The sequence below is a fragment of the Cariama cristata genome, unplaced genomic scaffold (genome assembly GCF_000690535.1).
Source record: "Cariama cristata isolate BGI_N322 unplaced genomic scaffold, ASM69053v1 scaffold20620, whole genome shotgun sequence".
NCBI classification, from domain to species: domain Eukaryota; kingdom Metazoa; phylum Chordata; class Aves; order Cariamiformes; family Cariamidae; genus Cariama; species Cariama cristata.
In genome coordinates, this window is record NW_009596602.1 from 28131 (window position 1) to 50115 (window position 21985).

General features: G+C 35.9%; 1 protein-coding gene across 1 annotated transcript in view; it reads left to right on the forward strand.

Moving 5' to 3' along the window:
* The window catches only part of LOC104155332 (semaphorin-3E-like), a 45121-nt gene extending 23723 nt beyond the window's left edge, over nt 1-21398 (forward strand). Inside the window, exons 4-10 of the mRNA XM_009706864.1 lie at nt 6582-6701; nt 8693-8835; nt 11591-11705; nt 11998-12067; nt 13335-13479; nt 18373-18595; nt 21241-21398. Coding sequence (XP_009705166.1) covers nt 6647-6701; nt 8693-8835; nt 11591-11705; nt 11998-12067; nt 13335-13479; nt 18373-18595; nt 21241-21398 — 909 coding nt within the window. The 5' untranslated portion in view covers nt 6582-6646. The remainder of the gene's footprint in view (nt 1-6581; nt 6702-8692; nt 8836-11590; nt 11706-11997; nt 12068-13334; nt 13480-18372; nt 18596-21240) is intronic.
* Nucleotides 21399-21985: the final 587 nt, after the last annotated feature.

Below are 21985 nucleotides of genomic sequence, written 5' to 3' on the forward strand. Positions count from 1 at the left end.
TGGTCCTGGCAATATTATAGTATATTGACTAAAAGTAGACTGGAACAGCAGGTAAAGGGTGAAAGCTAGATGCACTTAGGGAGTAACACAGTCATTTCTGGTTTTAGAAAATATAAATAAGATGAAAACTGAGCATTCAAAAGGAATAGTCACTCAAAGAAAGAGCTAGAAAAAAGAGACTAAAGATCAAATAAATTTTCAAGTTTTCAGGGATAAAAAAGTTTGAGGATTTTAGCACCCTTTGATAGTTACATTTGACTTCATATCTTAAAATCAGATAGCTAAAGTCTCTGATTATCAGCTACAAAGATATAGCTCATCCATGGTTATGAGGAAGTATTGGTCATGAGTGACATGTATTTTTACATGCTAGGTTTATTTGTTCCTTTACATTAACAAATTACTTACAGGAAGAATGTTCACCTGTAATTCCAAATGTTTCAAATTGCAGCAATTCATCAAAATATTGTTCACTCCTATTAAAAAAAAATTACAGCTCAAATTCTTAAGAGTTAGTGGGTTAAGAAGTCATGAAAGAATCAGAAAAAACTGCTGTATTTTTACTGACCTTCCAAAATCCATGAAGCACAGATTGTTACGCTTTTCTGCCACCCTTATTTCTAAATTGGTTCTACAGTTTCTAACAAATTCCAGTCTTAGCTCAGCCTGGGAACAAAGACTTATCCCATGGAATTTGCTGTAGGCCTGAAACCTCATGGTCTAATCTTGAAGTCTTTCTCAACCTTTCCTCAGACAGAACTAAGTAAATAAATTAACCTGATCATGTTCCTACTGTGAGATCAATGTGAATTTTATTTGCTTAAATGGAAGCCAGATTGCTCCACTGAGCATTTCAAGACTAATGGTAAGTCCCTGTGTTTCTGGCCTATTCTTTAGTTTGCCTGGATTATGGGAGGTCCTATGGATCCTCACAGTTTTATCTGAAAGACAAATCCATTAAATAAGCCCTACCCTGATAAATGTTGATCAGAGTCTTGGACATCCACTGACAAAGACTTACATAGTCAGTCTTACAAAGCTCACAATTTTGTAATATGGCAAGATTAACATGAGAAAATAATAAATTTTTATCAGATCACTGACACAACACCAAAAATAGACAAATTTTCACCCCTTCATCGAAACTAATATGACGTGAGAAAGATATTTAGAAGCTGTTTTTCTAGGCCTCCATTGAGAATTCTGTAATTTCAGGCAATCATAGAATGATATTTTAAAAGCATGACAAAATTCTTCAGAGTTTATTGTTTTATTTGTGCTTTTATATTTTTTATACTATTGGAATTAAACACTTCCAACACTTAGGAAAAATATCCTAAAGAAGTTTTTATTTCCATGTATTCTACTATATTCTACTACCTTCTACTAACCAGAGACACACAGATTACAAAATAAACAGAATTAATGCTGCTCCTTAGACTACAAAGTGTTTATCCTTTATCTCTGTAGGTATCCATTTGAAAAGTGTAGAAGACATAAATGCAAACATGGTGAATATTAAAGGATCTTTTAATTGACATTTGAAAATGAGACTGAGACATTTAATGCCAAGTGCACTCCGAAGGAAGGGATGCTCCTTCATTCAACAACACCCTGATTCTAGCTCATGGTGGCCATGATCCCATGACAGGAGATGACAACTACACCATGCACTCTCCAGGGCTAGTCTTCCAGTCTTTCCTCCAATGATTGGAGGTTCCCGTCTTCATGCACTCCAATTTTCTTAGAAAGTGAAATCCACTCCTGGTATGGAGTCAGCATGGCCTTGGAGACTGCACCCCAGAGTTGCCTCCGCTCTCCCATTTAGGTTCAGCTAATGTCCATGTCCTTGAAAAGGTTTTAGGCAAACCTGTAAACAAAGGCTTTAACATCCCAGAATCCTCTTCTTCCTAACTTAACAATTCAAAACGTGCTTCCACCTCTGCAACTCACATTAACACAGCAACCTACACCAGCGTGCCTATTGACTAACAGTGAGGATTAGACTAACAAGGAAACTTTGTATACCTCTGACAGAAGTTTAAAAGCTTTTAAAATCTTGGTCTTGAAAGATCATTTGTGCCATCACTAATTAGAACCAGATTTAGCTAGATTAATTTGGGAAGAAAGAGAATCTCTTGTTCTGTATCTCTTCATGTATTTCAACACATCAGTTCAAACACCCACTTCAACAAAATGATAGTTCGTGACTTGGCTTTAAAACTGAATATCCGTGTTGTCATAAGTTTTATTACAGGTTATCTGACCCAGCGGTAAAGCAGCTCGTGATGAATTCCTCAATTTATGAACAATTAACTTTTAGCAATTTATTGTTCGCATCAGGAAACAGAATAAATGTTGGATGGCAGACAGGCTGAATAAAATGTGTATGTTTAGATAAACAGCATATAAAACTTTTGGACTTCTATTTCTAATGAACTCTCCCATCTGCTTTCAATAGCCAAAACTTTTTGATATCAGATCATGCACACTGATTAACTTAGACCACACTAGCTCTTGAAAGCTGAGAAATTAGTCTATGTCTATGTCTTGCTACCTGCAATATATCACAAGCAAGTGGTGAAAAACCTAAAGTACATTTGAATATGGTCTTCTATCCAGAGAATCCATTCTGATAATATTTTCTGGTTTTACAGTTTTAAAACAGTTTCAAGTTTTTTTATCTTTTCTTTTACTCTAGACAACTAAATTAAATACATTTTCTCTCAAAACATAGGACACAATACTTGAGTGACAGACAGAAAATACAAATATACAGAGGACGTTTACCAGCTAAGCAATAGCTAATTTCTTTTGAATTTATTTTTTTCTTACTGTGAAAAGTATCACTTGCTAAAAATGTGAATTGGTATTCTGATTTTAGTTGTCATGTGAGGAATAACTGGCTGATAGTCAAAGAAATCAATGAAAAGTGCTGCTTATGTTCTACTCATCACATTCCACTCCTTTATTCGTAACAGAGCTAGTCCACTTTGCAGAAAGTGATATAATGGGGATTTTACAGAAAAAGGACTATTGATGAATGATAGCTTATGTTTGCATTACCTTCCAGTTTAAAGCAGGTACACAAAACATGCCGATAACAAACAGAGGAAACAAAGCAGCATATTTATAGAAATCCCTTTTATGTATTAAGTTCTTTAAATCATGTGCTTCAATCTGTTTTACTGTAAGGGTTATCATCTAGGAATTCTTGGTTTTAGAAGAAAAAGGTTGTATTTGGTTTCGTTAATATTTTGCTCTGAGAAAAACACAAAAATTAAAGGTATCTTTTAAGTGGTCCCAATTGAACTTTGATGTATTTACTTGAAAAGAATGCTAGCTAAAAAGTATGCATGTATTACTTGAGCTAAAACTATTTTTTGAGGTCCATGGGATTTTTTTTGTTTGTTTAAATAAGGAAAGAAGAAAGTTTCTATTCTTGTTTTTGCAAGATTAACCAGGATGTGTTAAAACTTAAATTTTAGCAATTAATTTGTCAAATACATGTGAAGTTGAGGTTAAACTGGAAGAGGGGAGGATTGGTGAAGGTCTGTGAAATTGCTTGGTTGATTTTCACTGGAAGATACTGGTTTATCAGTGTGATGTGCAGCAGTATAAAACCCTGCAACCAAGACAGGAGTGAGTTGATATGTAGTAGCAGATTTTTGACAGAGGAGAAAAGAGTAAAAATCTTACCAGGATTTTTCAAACCTCAACCTCAGGTTGTCTCTAAATCTACAATTAGTCAGCACCTGTAAAAACCTAGCAGCATTCAAAATTTGTAACAAGGATTAAAGGATGTACAAAAGACTATGGAAGAGGAAACAAGAAGATCCTCTTAATGTCAAAAGTGCAAAAGATCTCAGAATTATGTTGAATGTTTTTGTGCTGAGCTCTTTGCTGGTTCCACTCTTCAGTATTGTCTCATAGCTTTTCTTAGGTGAGGTGACCTGTCTTCTCACACTTGATACTTGTCTTATGTTTAGTTTAGTAACACTTCAGGGTAAAAAATCAGATTTAATTTCTGTATCTGTACAATATCTTTCATGGAACAATATCCACCCAAGGCTGGAATTTCCATTTTCTTCCCCCAGGATCTCACAGATAAAATCAGTGATAACTTCCTCAGTATATGGTAGAATGACATACTGGCGGGTTAGTTATGTATCCTAACATTTTATACCTATGTCAAACAGAAGGAATAGGCTTCATGTCCAAACTTCTGAACATCTGGACTTATAAATGTCAATCCTGATCACTAGCAATATGTGACAAATCATTTACTCTGCACTGATGTATTTTCAAAGGTTCACTATGGTGTGGAAAGGATAAAAGCAGCATATTTTCTCTTACACATCACCATAATCCAAAAAAACCAAAACAATAGCCAGTCTGAGATATTTTTCCAATTGAATTCTTAAAGGGGGATTTATGGCTAATGTAACTTATTAATTATTATTGTAAAGGTTGATTGGAACATTATTCAGACACTGGCAAATTCTGTTGTTTAAGCTGCCCTGTGTTGTTTGAAAAATAAAGCTCTCTATTAGTTTTAGGTAACCTTAACTTCTACTGATGCTATAATTTATACTCACTTTTCATTTCACTTGCCAATATTTTACACTAAATCATGAACATGTATTTTACAAGGCAATATCCATTCTTTATACGGTGAAGCCTAAGGCAAAACTACACTCAGCTCTGAATCAACCCCAGCTGCCAATCTATAAACTTTTCAGAATAATTTTTCAGACTTATGGTACCATTCAATTCACATATATCTCTTACGAGAAACAAAAGTCACACTTTCAGGGAGACCAACAAGCAAAATTCTTGGTTTTGCTATAATCCTTTATAAATGCTAGCAAATATTATTTGAATGGATCAGTCATGTTTATTTTGATTAGGGGGTAGGAAGCCATGTCACCGAAACCTCCACTCAGATTAGCCATGAACTGGAAAGAATTTATTTCCCTCTTGTGCAGTTTAATTCCTGATGTGTTATTTTCTAATATAAGGATGCCACCTAGTGACAATAACTGCTTCTTAAATTGGACCTAAAACATTTCTAATTTCTAAATCCATAAGGATATGAAATATGTTACTCTTAATGCTTGGACAGTTAAGGGGAATTGATCAATACATAACTAAAAGGTAGAATTATTGCTGTTATTTCACTAAGGTGAAATATATCTGATATCACAATTTTAGATGGGTCAGATAGATAGAGACAGACTGGATTTTTGAACATATGTATGATCCACTTGTACCCAGCTACATATAGATTTTCAACAATTATTAGCAATCAGCATATTATTTCTAATATTTTCCTATGTTTGCTTAATTTGTAAATGTCACCTAAATCTTTTGAAAATGGAACCTAATTTCTGTTCCCATAAATTTTTCAGGAAATATTTGTCACTAGTTGTGCAGGATGGATGAGATCTCAGGTCCTGTCCCTTCTCTGGTGAATATTCTAAGGATATGAAAACAAGTTATTGCAGGACCAGAGAAAAATAGGATCTTTTTCTCTGTCCACTGAACACCTAAGCCCCTCAGCCAGCAAATTACACCCAAACTGTAGTTATTTCAGGTAAAGTGGAACAGCTCCAGTAGGCTGACTGGGAGACCCCCTGAGCCTAACAAAACTTGTGTTTATTTATAGAAATCACTTCTAAGGTAGCAGGTATTGCTTCTTATCTCTCCAGCTGGGGAGAGAACTGCATCCAGCCCTCCAGTATTTTCAGTATGTGCTTCGCTAATGAATCTTTTTTTCAGTCATGTTTTGCACAGAGCCAAATCTGATAACTATGCATAGGAAACACTCCCCTGTTTGAGGTCCAATTTGTGGATTCAGGTATGGTTTAGCCTAGATCTGTATCCATGCAGTCTAGCCCAAATCAGTGGTTTGGTGCAGCTATCACTATTGTTTTCCTTAGCACTGTATTCTCTGAAACCTGCTGCTGCATTTTTATCCCATTTTCTGGCTCCTGTTATTTCTAGCTCCTCATAAACCCAACATGTCCCTTCCAGTTCTGGGACTAAGCAATTTGTTGCTTCTCATTAGCAAGACCAGGGCACATCTGGAAGTGCTCAGAAGCAAACCACTGGTCAGAGTCTTTGCACTGGTGAAAATTGGGGTGCTGACAAAGGATAGGTGTTTCTAGGGCCAGGCACTAACTGAATGACAGTGAGAGCTTTGAACTTAAGTGCCTGATGTGGCAGATGTTATTGTGGCAGATGTGGTTAGATGTTAATTTAATGCCTTCATGTTTTGTGCGTGAATCTATCCCAAAGTCATTAAGTTAGTTTTGAAAATGAGGCCAAGCCCATGAATGAAATTTAAAATTCTTGTTCTCATGCTGTTTCAACTGTAAGTGTTGCAATGCTAGTAGGAACAATGTCCGTATGCTCTTTAGACTATATGTAACTTACTGACTCGCCTTCTTAGCTGAATTTGAGCAAATACTAATAAGACATGTTTATAATGCAGTTTCTGTCATATGCAATTAAATTAGTAAGTACAGCATTAATAAACAGTTTTGGTTTGGTTTTGTTTTTTAATGTGTGGTGTGCAGGTGGTGAACTTTTTACCGGTCTCTACAGTGACTACTGGGGAAGAGACGCTGCTTTATTTCGCACCATGAATCGCATGGCTCATCTCCGAACTGAGCCTGATAGTGAGCGCTTCTTGAAAGGTATGGGAAGGAGAAGAAGGAAGAACCAGAGATGTTTCGGATGACTAGACAATTTTTGTTTAACTAGAAATTAAAAAGATATTTTTCATGCATATGTATACCCACTTGAGGATGAATTTGTTTAAACTATCTTTTTTCCTTGAAATCTTTCATGAACCCCCTGCCAGGATGAACAAATTGAAATCTTTACTTTGATTACATATTGAATTTAACAAGTGGGAGTTTTAAATTCTTACTTTCTCACTTTTAAAATTGTTTTTGACTTATACTCTGAATATTCTATACTATTTAATGATATGCCAGATCTAATTAAAATAATATTTTAAACTTCTCTATTTAATTAATGGGAGCTTCTAATTAGAACACAGTATTCTTTTATCTAGATGAGATCATTTTGTCTTTATGTTGCAATAAAACAATTCAATCTTTGCCAAGTTGTGTAGTAAAGAGATCTTATGCAATAGTGCAAAATAAAGAACATATAATGATCATACAGTCAGATTATATAAAAAGTTAAAGCAGGTAACTTTAAAGAAGAAAATTTAAATATTCCATGAGAAAAATTATGAGAAAAATCATGTGCTGGGAAATTTAGAAATTGTTTCATACTCTTCAATGAGTAATGTAACTGAATTTCGAAGTGTAGAAATTTCTGTGAAATGGAGAATCTGAATCTTGATTTGTTTTGCACCAAAAGTATTGCAATATTTCTTTATAATAGTGACATAATTACTGCTAATGTTTGGCAGATAGTTAATCATTGCCTTTTATGGTGATTCGTATGGTGAACATCATCTTTTCAGTGAAAGGACATAGAAGTTTTTCTCTCAATTTTCTCCTGAATCAGAAGAGAGAAAATAGTTCTGCTATACACTTCTTCCTACATGAATCTGACCTAAGACTTGAATTAAAGACATTTATAAAAAAAAAAATTTAGAACATTCTTACATCTGCTTTCTGTCCAATACTTAAAGGCTTGCTGAACTGAATGTTTAGACTGGCTATATATGGATCTCAGCATTCAGGTGGATGTTCACAATATGCAAGTGAAGTTTCTCTTTTCTCTCTGGAAGATTTAATTATTTTAAATTTAGAATTCTCTGAATTATGGCCTCAAACACTGCTTTTCATTTTGTCTATACTTGAAATTTAAATTTGCAGAAAAATAATATTTTTAAATGTATACTAAAAACACTTCAGAAAATTAAGTGCTGTATCAATGTCTTAAAATGCAATGACTGTTTTCATAAAGAACAAGAAGTTACAAAATATTTACATTACCCACTGCTTCTTAAGAAATCATACTAATTGTATGAATGACATTCTCATTTAAACAACTTGTAAAAACTTTGCTATAGTTCAGTAAATCATTCTCAGCTTTGCTTGGTGTGAGGTTAAAAGATTTACAGGTATGGACTGAAGTCTGAACTTAGGTTTCAACTTTGCAACTCAATGTCAAAACAGGAGAAATTTAGAAGATTTTCATTTCATGACGAAGATACACAATGCATCTTCTATCTAGGAAGATATATGTTCATAGAACATCTATTAACTGAACTACCAGAGCTTTTTCTTTATCTAAAAGTCTGTTTGTCCAAAGTTGACATTCCTACACCTGGTTTGTATGGGATCAGAAATTGTTATGCGAATATTAGTGCCAGGTTTTAGCCTAGTCCAAATTAAAATACATAAACCACAGAGAATGGGCCTGGAAAAAAGTCTTTTTCTCACACATACAAAGGAATATTGATTTGTGAATATGAGCTATAAAAATAATTTGGCATTAATGTAGTCCACATGTTCTATAGACAATCCCCTACAAAATTTTTTTGGGTCTTATTTTATAACCCTGTTCCCCTTAGATAGCTCTTTGACTGGCAGATGCCTGATTCTTTACTTTTTTCTTTGCTACCAGCTGATTTTAAGGATTGAGAAAATAAGAGAATGTTTTAACAAACTTGAATTCAATTTATTTTTGTTTTCTTTTAAAGAACCAAAATTTGTTGGCTCATATATGATTCCTGACAATGAAGACCATGATGACAACAAAGTATATTTCTTCTTTACTGAAAAAGCATTAGAGGCCGAGACAAGCACTCATGCCATATATACCAGAGTGGGACGTGTATGTGCGGTAAGATCCTTTTTCTGATTCCCCAGCTAAATGAAAAAAAAGCATGCTCCTTTCTTTGGTCCTTCTCCCCCAGGCAAATATGGCATCTGTTAATGTATGTGAGAGTAAGTTATAGGTCTGAACGAAAACTCTACATCTAAACAGCCTCAAGCATTAGAAAATTCAAAAGCTATCCAAAATCTGGGCTTGAAGCCGAACTTTGCTGAGAGGAGGGCAAAGTTCAGAAATCTTGTTATTCAACTCCATCTCTCTTTGTGCTGATATGTGGTAACAGTAATAGCATTTGACCACAGGACTCTCTTACCATCCATATTCTGAATTCAGATCAAGGCTCCATCGCCTGGCTGTAGGTCCAGGGCCTCTTGCAGCTTTCACAGCTGACATAAATTGATGTCCCCTCACATTCCTGGTGGCAGGATCAGCTCAGCCACCAGTCCTCTCTGACATTCCCTCTTGCCTTCCTATTCTGTCAACAAGGAGTAGACTTAACTCACCCGCATTTGTGCAGTCGGTGGCTGTCCTATCAGACAGATGGGTAGGACAAGAGCAATGGGCACAGAGTGAAACACATGGAATTCCACCTGAAAGTAAGAAAATATTTTTTTACTGCCAGGGTGGTTGAACACACAGGCTGCCCAGAGTCTCTATCCTTGGAGATAAAGGATATCTTTAAAAACCTGACTGGACACAGGCCTAAGCAATTTGCTCAGCAACTTGCTCAAAGCAACTTACTTTGAGCAGGGCAACTGGACTAGACAATCTCCAAAAGTCCCTGCCAATTTAAACTATTCTGTGATTCTGTAAATTTTAGAAACCTCTTTCTGATGCATGAACAATAGGAGGGGTGCAATGTCAACCATCTGCAGAGTGCTTTACAAATATTAGCCAATTAATGTTTCCGTTTCATCTCTCATTCCTTTTCTTCTCAACAATGACTAAGGAAAACTGTGCAGATAGGAAACTAGAACAAAGGATTGAATTTTTCAGCAAATTATTATTGCAGCCAGCCATAAAGTTTACCAGAAGGAGCAGAAAAGACACAGGGAAAGTCCTTGCTTCACTTCTCTGCATGATTATCTGTGTCCCCCTCAGGCTATGCCCCTGGTGTGTTGATCCCACCTCTTTTGGGCTCCCTGGCCCCACACACAGGAAGGAGATCTTGGACAGTTGCTGGAGAGAAGCACTGTTAACATATGATCTCCCAGATTAAGCTGCCCGTAACTGGTCCTCCTGAACAGTGAAGTTTGGGTGCATTCCTTTTCCATTAATTGAACTACAGTAAGGCTGATGAGAGGAGCCCTCCCATTCACATTAGGACTACATCTGCTTGATCAAAGGAAGAAATAAGTTGTTTATTTCTTAGCATCTGATTTTGTTTCTGAAAAAAATTAAATTCCACCTCCTAACTGTAGGGAATACATTCCTAAAACTATTGGGCAAAGAGTAAGATACAAGTTAAAAATCTTCTGTCATCTCAATGTATAGTATGTGTCACATATGCTCACCAGCATACTATTAAAATTTCGTAAGGAATACTAATATAATATATAAGTTAAAACATCTGAAGTATGCAAAGTACCGAATTGCAGCCTAAGACATTAAAGTTCACAAAACCAGTTTTCTTTCTGGATTCAAGCCTGCATCAAGATCTGAAGCAGAATTCTTTGACCTATGTACTGGTAGATGTCTGAATAGGTAATTTTAATAGTTCCCTCTAGTCTGAAATGTATCCACCTGAATGTCTTATCTCTAGCCATGGGTTAAACCAAAATCCTGCAGACCTTTCCCTTCCCCTTGTCCAAAACTCCAAATCCTTGACCATCTGGACATTAACTTCACATCCATGTGCTGTAATTGAAATTTGATTTAATGAATACAAAAAATAGCTACCTGGTGATTCAAGAACTGGCTTTTTTTCCCAATTTTTACATTTTCATCTGAGCTGTAACAGGTTTTGCAACACAGAGGCATCTAGTCTGTATATTTCTACTTTTCTGAGGAACACATCTCTCTGTTTTTGTAAGGTATCAGTGTGAAGCTGAGGAAATAAATTATTTTCAGTAGTTTAGAATGAAGTTGTGAGAGGAGTTTTACAAGCCTAATACAGTCTTCAACAGTCAGTTACACAGTCTACTTGAATATAAGGTTGTACCTTTAAGGATGCTACCCAAAGGTTACAGAATCTGATTACTGAGCAGTATTAAATGCCCCCTTTTCTTGACGGTCTGACAATCACAACACCAAGAAAAAGATGAGACAGCCATAGCAAAGCAGGAATTATTTAAAGTCATTGAGAAAGTGTTAGAACACCATATAGACACTTGTCTCAGACTCACCCCAGCTGTACCAGCTCTATAAATACATCCAGGGCTTCAGTTTCCATATGTGTTGATCTAACCTGTACTGAGGTCCTAAAGCAAAGCTGAACTTTGCTAACGTACTCAGTACATCCAGTTAACAAAAAATGAGAAATAAAAAAGCTTTACAACAGCTGTCTAGTTAAAACTATCCATGGATGTAGTACAGAATTAGAAGATTCTTATAAACCCACATATCTTAATGAGACCTGGACTTGATCAATGCAATCCTACTTGAACACTGACTCCAGAGAAACAATATTAGTAATAGACGTGTGGTTTGAAAATGCATGCTTTTGACATTAAAAGATACAATGAGCAGCTAATTCAGCAGAGATGTTTTTGCTTCTAGATTTAGTCATTCAGGTTACCATAAGCATTTGTTTCTTTCCACGCAGAATGATATGGGAGGCCAGCGAATGCTTGTGAATAAATGGAGCACTTTCCTCAAAACCAGGCTAGTTTGTTCTGTGCCTGGGAGAAATGGAATTGATACACATTTTGATGAATTAGGTAAATATCCTAGACTGCAATAAATCTAAAACCATCACACAAAATGTATTCTTTCATGATAACACATCTTACTGTCAAATATTGTACTTGTATTCATTAACAGGGAATGGTTGTTTGTGTTTTGTTTCCAATGCATATGAATTTCTATACATATGGAGCTGACTAAATCTGCATAAAATTAAATAACATATATGAGTAAAATAGGATCACACTTTCAACAAGCAATGAGTTTTCTCTTTTGGGGCTGAGGGAAGTATTTTGATACCAATAACATTGCATTTAAATTTTACAGAGGATGTGTTTTTGCTGCAAACTCGTGATAACAAAAATCCAGTGATATTTGGCCTCTTCAACACTACAAGGTAAGCAACTAGAAGAAATAATAGCAGCAATAGAGGAATGTTTGAACAGCCTATTGAAGAGAGAGAAGCTGCATCATAAATATCCCTTAGCAAATATATAATAAACAGTTTAATCCCTCTTCTATTCACAGTGGGCTTCCTTGTTAATGTAAGAACTGCTCTATGACACTCAGGGGCTTGAAGTCTCATTCAGTGATCCAGTCTATCATCTGGATCATAAATTAATTAAATATTTCTCTGCGTGAAAATTTCCTAGTGTCAAATTATATGCACTCCTGCATGCTTATAAGAGCAGCCTATCAGAACTATCTGTCTTCCTTCAAGAGCTCCCCTGTAATTCAAGTTTAAGTAGATAACAGCTTAAATTTCTACTAATTTCTTAGTGAAGCCTAAAACACTGGCTGTGGTGTTGCTGGTGGCCTCTTTTTCCACTGCAGCGTAGCTCAAGTGCAAACACACTGTACCTGTCTCTTGAAGATCCAACTGTTAGTTTAGGATGTAACTGGTAGAGAAGAGCAGCTGTGCTTTTGCCATTATTTCACTCTCCTGATTTTTTATTTTTTTTTTTTTTAATAAAGCAAGGCAGATGTGGTCCTCTAGGGACACAGGCACCTAGCATTTCCTACTGTCTCCCTGTGCCAGTAAAGAAAGGTGGGCACCTAATTAAAATTATGTGGATCCCCTTCACGAGTCTTCAGAGATAATTTCTTTGTAGAGAGCACTGATGTTTCTTTAAAAAATAATGAATATTTTATATGTATTGTTCTACATAGAATGATCTTGATGATCTAACTAATAACACCAACCAACATTCCCACTCAATATAAAAAGATTCCTGTTCATTTCAGTCAGCATTGGATGATTCCCATCTTTCCAAAGTAACAACAATAGAAAAAACCTCAGAAAAGAAAAATGGTTAACTGTTTAACTCACTAATCAAAGATATGTAAGACATTAGTTCAGTTTGCTGCTCTTCCTCTGTGTTTATAAACAAGTAATTTAGAGTTTGTGGTTACCATATTCAAATTTTGGGATAACAACATGGAGCTTCCTCAGAGAACTGTTGTAAATATAAACGCATTAAAGACTTTGTAAAGAACATTGGACACAGCAGTTACAAGAGAAGCAGATAGGAAATGATAAGTAGTTTTTTTCTCCCTGAATACTGTTGAAATGTGACATATTTTTAATTACAGAATAATACCAGTATTTTATGTACAGAATGCGCCATATTTCTTTAATAGTGTCTTTGAATTTTACTTCTTAGCAATATATTTAGAGGGTATGCTATATGTGTTTACCACATGGCAAGTGTCCGAGCAGCTTTCAATGGACCATATGCTCATAAAGAAGGACCTGAATACCACTGGGCTCTATACGAAGGAAAAGTACCTTATCCTAGACCTGGTTCAGTAAGTACAATCTATTTTCCATAACTTTGCTATGTAAATGAATTAAGGAAGAAAAGGCAGACTGCTGCTAAAGTACAAATCTTCCTGACTTCAGAGTCCAGGATATATTTATTTAAATATATACGTACCCTAGCATTTCTGGAAAAGTGTGGAATGGCTCATCAATAAGTTTAATCAAGTGCTAGAACCATACATTTCCCAAAGGAAAATAATGAAATTAAGTATATAAGGTTTTTCAAAATCCTGTGGGGACTTGAATTTAGCAATCTTGTGTTAAGGTCCTAAAGTCCCAAAGTTAGGACCTCAGGCAACAGCGGTAGAAAAGGGTATCTCTAGAAGATGGATCAGATGCTGCATTCAGAAGCAGTAAGTACATTACCTGGGAAGGAACCTCAGTTTCTATTGAGCCTAGAATAACTGTTCTTCTGAATTTGGCAGCTAACATATTTTTCACATCTGAACCTTGATAACTTTAATCTAATTGCCAAAGAAATAAATGAAAAATCACATTTATTTAAGTACATTGAGTGAACCATGAATTTTTTTTCTAATGGAACTTTCTGGAGAACAAATTGTCCCTGCTGAGTTGACTTGAGAAAATAAAGCCAGGATGACCTAGAAACATGTACCTATATTTACATTTAAAAAAATAAATTAAGATACATGCAATATTTTCCAAAATAAGTAAGATTATTACTGGGGAAAAAAAAAGCTTACACAAGGTAACTACCTTTCCTTCTATTGCCTGATGAAACCAGGGCATTTAACAAGTGTTAAAGGAATTAAAAAAAAAAAAAGAAGATCCCCTATTCCAAGCTCAGTTGGTTCTGGTTCCTTTTTTTCATCTCTTTTTCAAAAATGATCAAATTTCAGTATTTCTATAATTTAGGTCAGTGCATAGGTTAGAAATGAGACATAGATTTTAACAAAAGTAACTAATCAAAATAAACATGTTTGTAGATAAGGAGTAGTGCCATGGTCTAGTTGACATGGTAGTGTTAAGGCAAAGGTTGGACTCACTGATCCCTGAGGTCTCTTCCAACAAAACTGATCCTGTGATTCTGTGATTCTGTAAATCCTCTGTGACCTGAGGTCCTTTCTCAAGATTGGTTCTTTCTAGAAGCAATGGTCTAGCATCCTCACAATTCATTGGTTTGCTTTCAGACATCACAGAGTGAGATTTTAACCTGATCTGAGATCAGCTTCCTGCGCTTATTAACATTCTTGTTTGGTACCCTTTACAAAGAATATAGAAATATTAAACAATGTTGCAAAGAACCAAATTCAGCAAAGTCACTTGTGATTTTTGCTAATTTTCACACAGGTTTCTTTACAAACTTCTTTTTTTTTCAATGGACATTAAGTGAAGAAAAAAAACAAGACATATTTTGCAAATGCAATTAATGTGGCAACTATTGTAGCATACTCTGCAACTATACAGGTGCTGTCATGTAGAGAGTTGTTCTTGCCTGGCACTTAGATTTTTCATTTGGTAAACAGAAATTCTGGAGGAAATCACAAACTCATTACTTAGAGACAGCTAATTAATTTCTACAAGAAATTCCTAAGTTCTATGTTGATTATTCAAAGATATCACAAGTAATCTTAATCTCAAACCCTTTTCCTGTTTCCCTCTCTTTTTTAGGTCTTTCTGAAGTTTCTATCCCTGTAGTATCTTAGCCCGGGACTCTCACATCCCAGCTCAGGGGGTGAGGAGAGCGTTCACTGGCTGTCCTTGTGGCTTGAGGGTGCCCTTTGCATTGCAGGGGCCCATCAGCATCTCACAGAGAGGGCACAACCAGGGCCTTCCTCACCTTCCCCTTCCAGCTGCAAGTCAGGAGGAGCCCCACAGCAGTCAATGCCGGGCTTACCCTGAGAAGCATCACATCCAGGATTTCTTCTTTCAGCATTGTTTTTCCTTTGCTAACAGATTCAGTATTCTCTTTTATACTAAAAGCAATCATTTGCAGAAATAAACATCGCATACAATTCATTTATCACTGAATCGCAGGAACGAGAGGTGAAAAGGTCTATTAGCTTATCTAGTCCATGCCAGTACAGCCTTTCTCCCTGTAGTATGATTTTGAATGCATGTCCTCTGTCATTTTAAATTAATGTTTTCCTCTGCTTCTCTTGTGGTTAGAGATGTAAGTCAAAATGCAGAAGTGGATGCTCCAAAAAGGAGATTATCTAGGATTTAAACATTATGAATATGATTTGACCATCTTCGCCAATAAGCTACCACTGTAGCAGTACTGACATCAATACCAAATGTTTTTTTGTTTGTTTGAGGTAGATCAAAGTCATTGGCATTGAGTCAGGATAGAAAATCAAGTAAGTAATTCAAATGGTTGAATTCAAAGGAATTACTGGCTTCCTATTAGTCATTTTGTATAGCAAATTTACAGTTTTTGCAGTTTTACCAAATAATGAGACAGTACTATGCATGGATTGCAGAATGGCTGTGTATTTTACAAAGATTATATGGTCCAAGTTCTTTAAGTGGTAATAATTTTTTTTTTCCAGGCAGTAAAACACCTCACGTATGTTATTTGGATTAGCATTAAACACAGGCATGAATTCAGTATTAATGACTACAGTCATTACATTGACATCTCCTAGCACTGAAGATTAAATGGTGTTTTTTTGGCAAGAAGGAGAAAGCACTGAGCCAACACTTCAGCAAAGTTGACAATGATTTGCAGAAAGGCTGCCCTAAGTTACAGTGGCTTTCGATGCTTCTCTGGGCTCTGAATGGCCACATTTGGGTCGTACTGGATTGTAGCCTCCCCAACAGGCAAGGCATAGGAGCTGAAGCAGATATAAAAGAAGAGTGCAAGTAATTTTCCCAATGTCAGAGAACAAGTTAGTTGAGGAACCAGGTCTTTCCTGGGTCTTAATCTTAATTGATTTGATCATATTTGTCTCTATATGTTGCAGAGCACATCAGAGGCAAACGTAGCTGGCTCTGCCAGCTAACAGAGGATGAATTGATTCATTTTTGACTGCACATTTAGGGCACAGTTTAGAGGTCTTTTCAATGCTTTTCCAATACCATGAAGAGAAAGCATGTTTTGGGCTGTAGCCCACAGTGTTAGCTTTCACACTCCAAAGTAAAGATCAGCATATTCTTAAACTGAATCCAACTACCTTCCCCATCACAGGAGTGACAGTGACAAGAGGCCAAAAATAGCCTACTATTAGGCATCTCTGAGAGTCAGCACTCTTTGATCCTAGCTATTGAATGGGTAAAGATGGAGTCTATAAGGAATGAGAGTAGAGTTAAAGCTAAATAAACAGAAAACCACTGTTAAGAGCCACACAGGCTGTGGCAGATTCTGCAATTTGCTGCTCTCTGAAGTCTGCTTGAAGCACTGCTTCTGCGATAATCACTGCTCCTGTTTTGCTGATTCTTTTAGTGCATTTAGACTGTGATCCTTCTGGGAATGACATCAGTTACCTCAAAAATGGTGTTGATAGACTTCAGAGATGGCTGCATCTACAGTTTCCTTTCTAGACTACTTGATTTTATTTAATTAAAAATGAAAAGCCTGTGAAAGATTATTTTTATTAAATCTCTTCAGTGCTAGAACTTTGCAAAAGGAACGTGGCAATGCCTATTCACTTGATGTGCTGTGCAGTGCATGGAAGGCAGAGGCTTAGCCTGTCTTCATGCTCCAGCTCTGTCTCTTCATTGCAAACAGACAGTGAAATTCCATCACTAGGTTGATTAGGTAATTACTTTAAAGTCAACACTGAACAAATACTTTCCTGTAGCTAAGCCCAAAAAGTGGAAACAAACATTGCCCCACTTGACAAGTGCAGGAGTTTGTTATTGTCAATTACAGTTGACCACAAGTTTAAAATTACTCTTTCCAGTAAACATAAAGAGTATTTTATTTCATTTTATTGATTGAAAAATCCAATTTAAATAGGGAAAGGCTGCTACTGTGGCTTTTCTTGAAATGCTTCTTAAAACCACACTGTCTTATGAATATTTGGAGAAAGTAAATGGTTACTGAGATATTTCCAGCTTGATCATAAATGGTTTCAATTAGACATTATGAAGCAAACTGGAAATGTAGAATCTATGTTCAGTTAGGGATTGCTATATCCTTCACAAAGCATCCTAAAATTAACTTCTCTGTTTAACGCATTAAATTATCCCTAATTGCACATTTGAACAAAGGACTAAGACTCTTTTAATCAATCATTGACATAAAGTCTATTTGCTTTGCAAAACAGTAGGTTGATCAATGCAAACATTGGTATTTCAAGGTAAACTGTGATACATAATACTGTCATCGTGAGTTAGGAATTAGAATCAAATGTAATACTGTTAGAATGCCTGACATCAAGCATTACTATTGCTGCTGGCATAATTTTTAAGTGTGCTTAATTTCTTATGGTAATACATTTTGCAATCAAAAGTAATAAGACTAGAGATTGATTTCAAGCACTAGTATTCTGCTGACTTTACATGGCTGTGTCTCTGCTGGGATAGGAAACCCCCTTCTCCTAACTCTGTCAATGGCCATTATGATTACATTTTCAATATGAATTTGGGGAAAACACAAGCACTATTTTTTTTTTTTTAAATCCAAAAGTGTCATTATTTATTCTGCTCATAGTATGCCAGAGAGGAAGGAGCTCCCTCTTTCTTAACATGACAATGCAAAGGCTCTGTTCAGCATTCCTCTTCTCGGCTTCTCATGATTAATAATCCACACATGCATAAAGCATAGAGTTCGCTGTCCCAATTCCTACTGTGGTCTTCTATGCTTGTTTTTATGCCAGATTTTCTGTAGATTTGTCATTACCCCTGAAAACAAGACCTGTCTCTGACAATTTACTTGGCAAACCTTCAGGATAATCTGGTTTATGTTTTTGCAGTGTGCCAGCAAGGTGAATGGCGGTCTCTACACTACTACTAAAGACTATCCCGATGATGCTGTCCATTTTGCGAGGAGCCATCCACTGATGTATCAGCCCATCAAACCTGTTCATAAGAGACCAATACTAGTTAAAACAGATGGGAAGTACAATCTTAAACAAATAGCAGTGGACAGAGTGGAAGCTGAAGATGGGCAATATGATGTCTTGTTCATTGGCACAGGTAAATTAAAGAAAGCAAGGAAGACAACTGATTCAATAGGGTTTTTTTACGTCCAGGATGAATTAAATTGTGTATAGTCCAAAAATAAAAAATCAACATGATATTCTTTTTTAACAATCATTCTTTGCATGACTGCACCAGTCTTCACCTTACAAAGGAAGTTAGTCATTCTAGACATGTGCTTCACTGTGCTGATAATATTATATAGAAAAATAATGGTACTGAAACATTTAAAGACTAGGAAGAGAAACTTAAGTACAGGACTCCATTTTATTTTTTTCTTTCCAAACAAGAACATTAAATTAAATTCCTGAACAACTGGCCTTATTTTTAAAACTTCAGAACACAATCATGTATCTGAGCATAGTTCTGACCTGAGGCATAGAGACTTAAGAGAAACAAAGGTGATATGATTTTCAAAAATATAAGTTCAAGTTACTGGCTTTATTCCACAGTTTATTTTCCCCAATTCTGGAGACCACAAGTCTAGCTAATACCACTAAAAAGAAACTGCCAGCTTCCAGATTTGGGTTACCACACAGCTCAAGGAATGAAGGAGGAAATACGCAAGTTTCTTAAAAAGAAATTGTTAGAAGTTTTCTGCCAAGTTTACTTGTCTGTCTTTTGTGCCATTTTCATAAGATATAACAAACTTGTTTAAAGAGGATTTTTAAATATCTACCAAACAAATATGACTAAGGTAAAATATATCATAGACCTGCTCTCACTCTAAGCAACCAGAGAAAAAAAAACATTCTAATGGTATTTGAAAAATAAGAAAACTTAAGAAAATAACAGGAAAGCCTGGAAGTAGATAAGACTTTAGTGACATCTAATCTATCTGGAAAAAATCCAAGGATTCATACATTCACATTTTATCAATTTAACAACAGGAGTGGTATCACAAATAATTTTGACTACTTTGTCTATGAAAGCAGTTACAGTGAATTCACTATTTTTTACTAATGAAATTCCTCTGATAAGCACATTTCAGTGTTGAGAATATTCAAATGAAGCATGTTCGTAGAATAGCAAAGGCTTATTTATATTAGTGATGTTTTCTAAGCGTTTAAATTACCTCAGTATGGTCTCGGTATTGGACTTAGTGTGGTCTATAAAACATTGTTCCGTGTGCCACTTATTTCTGTACAGCAGATTTTATAATGATGCCCAGATTTTTCATATTTTCCACTTGCATATGTGGTTGAGATACTGTTTCAAATACTCTTGTACACAAGCCTTCTGTTCAGCAAAGTTGAATCCAAGGGGACTTATGTGTGTGCTTTAAGGCTGTGCTGGACTGGCACCCAACAGCTGCTTAATCTTCTTGAGATGTCTAATCTCAGGTGACAAGAAATTCCAGCATAGGAATTTGGGCTTTAGAAACTCTAAAACGAACCCTGCAATCTCTGCTCTGGCAAAACTCTCATCAAAAACCTCGCTGCTTCTCTTGGCAATATAATGTTAGAAAGGGTTAATTTTATTTTTTTGTCTGAGTCCAACACCTGCTGTGTAACATAAGTAAACAGGGTCTTACAGCTGAGCAGAAGTTTCCTTAGGGTAGCAGTGCAGGTTAGAAAGGTGGAGCCTGAACATCAGAGCTTTCATGTGTCTGTCAGCAGGATTCGAAGAGGGACTTATGAAAATCAGAGCTCAGAATGCAATTTCTTTTTACTGTTCCATCACCAAATGGATGCCTTTGATTACATATTCTCTTTGAGAAGAGGTATATGACCCCGGTTTAATGGTTCCTCTTTAAGTTTCCCCCTTTGATCTTTTCCTGAACATTTTTCCCAGTGCTTGTCTGCTTAATATTTCCCCTGTAAATCAAAGGTGACTGAAAAGAACAGAAGAAAGGAAGTTATATTTGCCATTGTTGATGACAGATTTTTAGATTAAGGAAAGCAAGACTATTCTAATAATAGTCAGCAAGACAAAGCTGAAGTGGTGGAAGACTAGATGCTATTTGTGTGTTTTCATTTCCTGCAAGAGCTGTAGTGACAGAGGGGCTGATAACTATAAACTCCAATGTGCCTTAGACTTTTTGAATGTGCAGCTTTTTTTTGGTTCATCTTCCTTCGATTAACACCTTCAGCTCAACAGCAGCATGGTATTTCCCTAGAGGAGAGCAAGAACTACAGACAATGAACCCCTGAAGGTTTTTGTACTCTTGCCTGGAGGAACTGAGCTGCTGCCAGCAATTCAGGATAGTTAGTAGTTTCCTAACTAGTGTAAACACTCAGATCCTATAATTAAAGCTACTTTACACTCCCTTGCCCTGATGGACTCAGATCCTGCCTACTCCATTTCTTTTTCAGAACTATGGTCACCCTTTTTGATCCTTTTGCAGCTCACCAAGGGGTTATGACCCAGAGTTTGAAAAATACAAGTCAATTAATTGAATAGCTCAGGGATGTCTCAGTTGACTCTTATTTCCCAGGGACAAATTGTCATATGTGTTTATTTTCTAAGAGTAAGAATCTTCATCAATAACAGCAATATGCAACGACCTGTACATATTTATAAATTTCTACCCATTATCAGTTTGAAGAGGTCATTTAGTGTATTTTAAGGCCATATAAATGTTTGTACCAATTATAACCTTTTGTTTTGTTTTATTTTTTTCTTTTAAAATTTATTCTCAGATAATGGAATTGTGCTGAAAGTCATTACAATTTACAATCAAGAGACAGAATCAATGGAAGAAGTGATTCTTGAAGAACTGCAAGTATTCAAGGTGAACTGTGCTGTATATGAAGCATATATTCAAGTCTTGAATTTTCTGCAGAATTACAATGTCTAAAAAATCTGAGGATAGTCAAATACATAATAGTTGTGTGCCAGAAATTTTCTTATATTCTAGTTACTTTATGACAGGAAATTTTCATTTTCAAGTGAAGTTTTTCTGAGGTGGAGTTATAGTCCAAGTACTGAAGCATATTGTAGCAAACCAGGACTACTGTCTTTCTGTTTACACGCTTGGAGGTTGTAGTGTGGCTTTTCACTAGAAAATTACTGGATTTTATTTAATTTTCCCTCGTATCCAATTAAGTATTTAAAAGAGTGTAACTGCATGCACAAAAATGTGCCTACTACAATCTTGGGAGTTTAAACGAGATCCAGATAAAAAAGCCAATCCTCAGAAAGACTGAATCAGTTAATCTGTCTTTACAGTGGGCAACTCTGAGTCCTAGTGAGGCAAAAATCCATTCTGTTTAAGAATAACCCTGGCTAAAACTCAGTATTTGGTATGTGGCAAAGCTAATATAATGAAATTCTCTTAGTGAGTATTCACATCATGTCATGTTATCCACATAAAGTAGGAGGCTAACCTGCTTGCAACCATAGGGAAAATCTAACATCCATACTTAGATATTTAAATCTGGTACC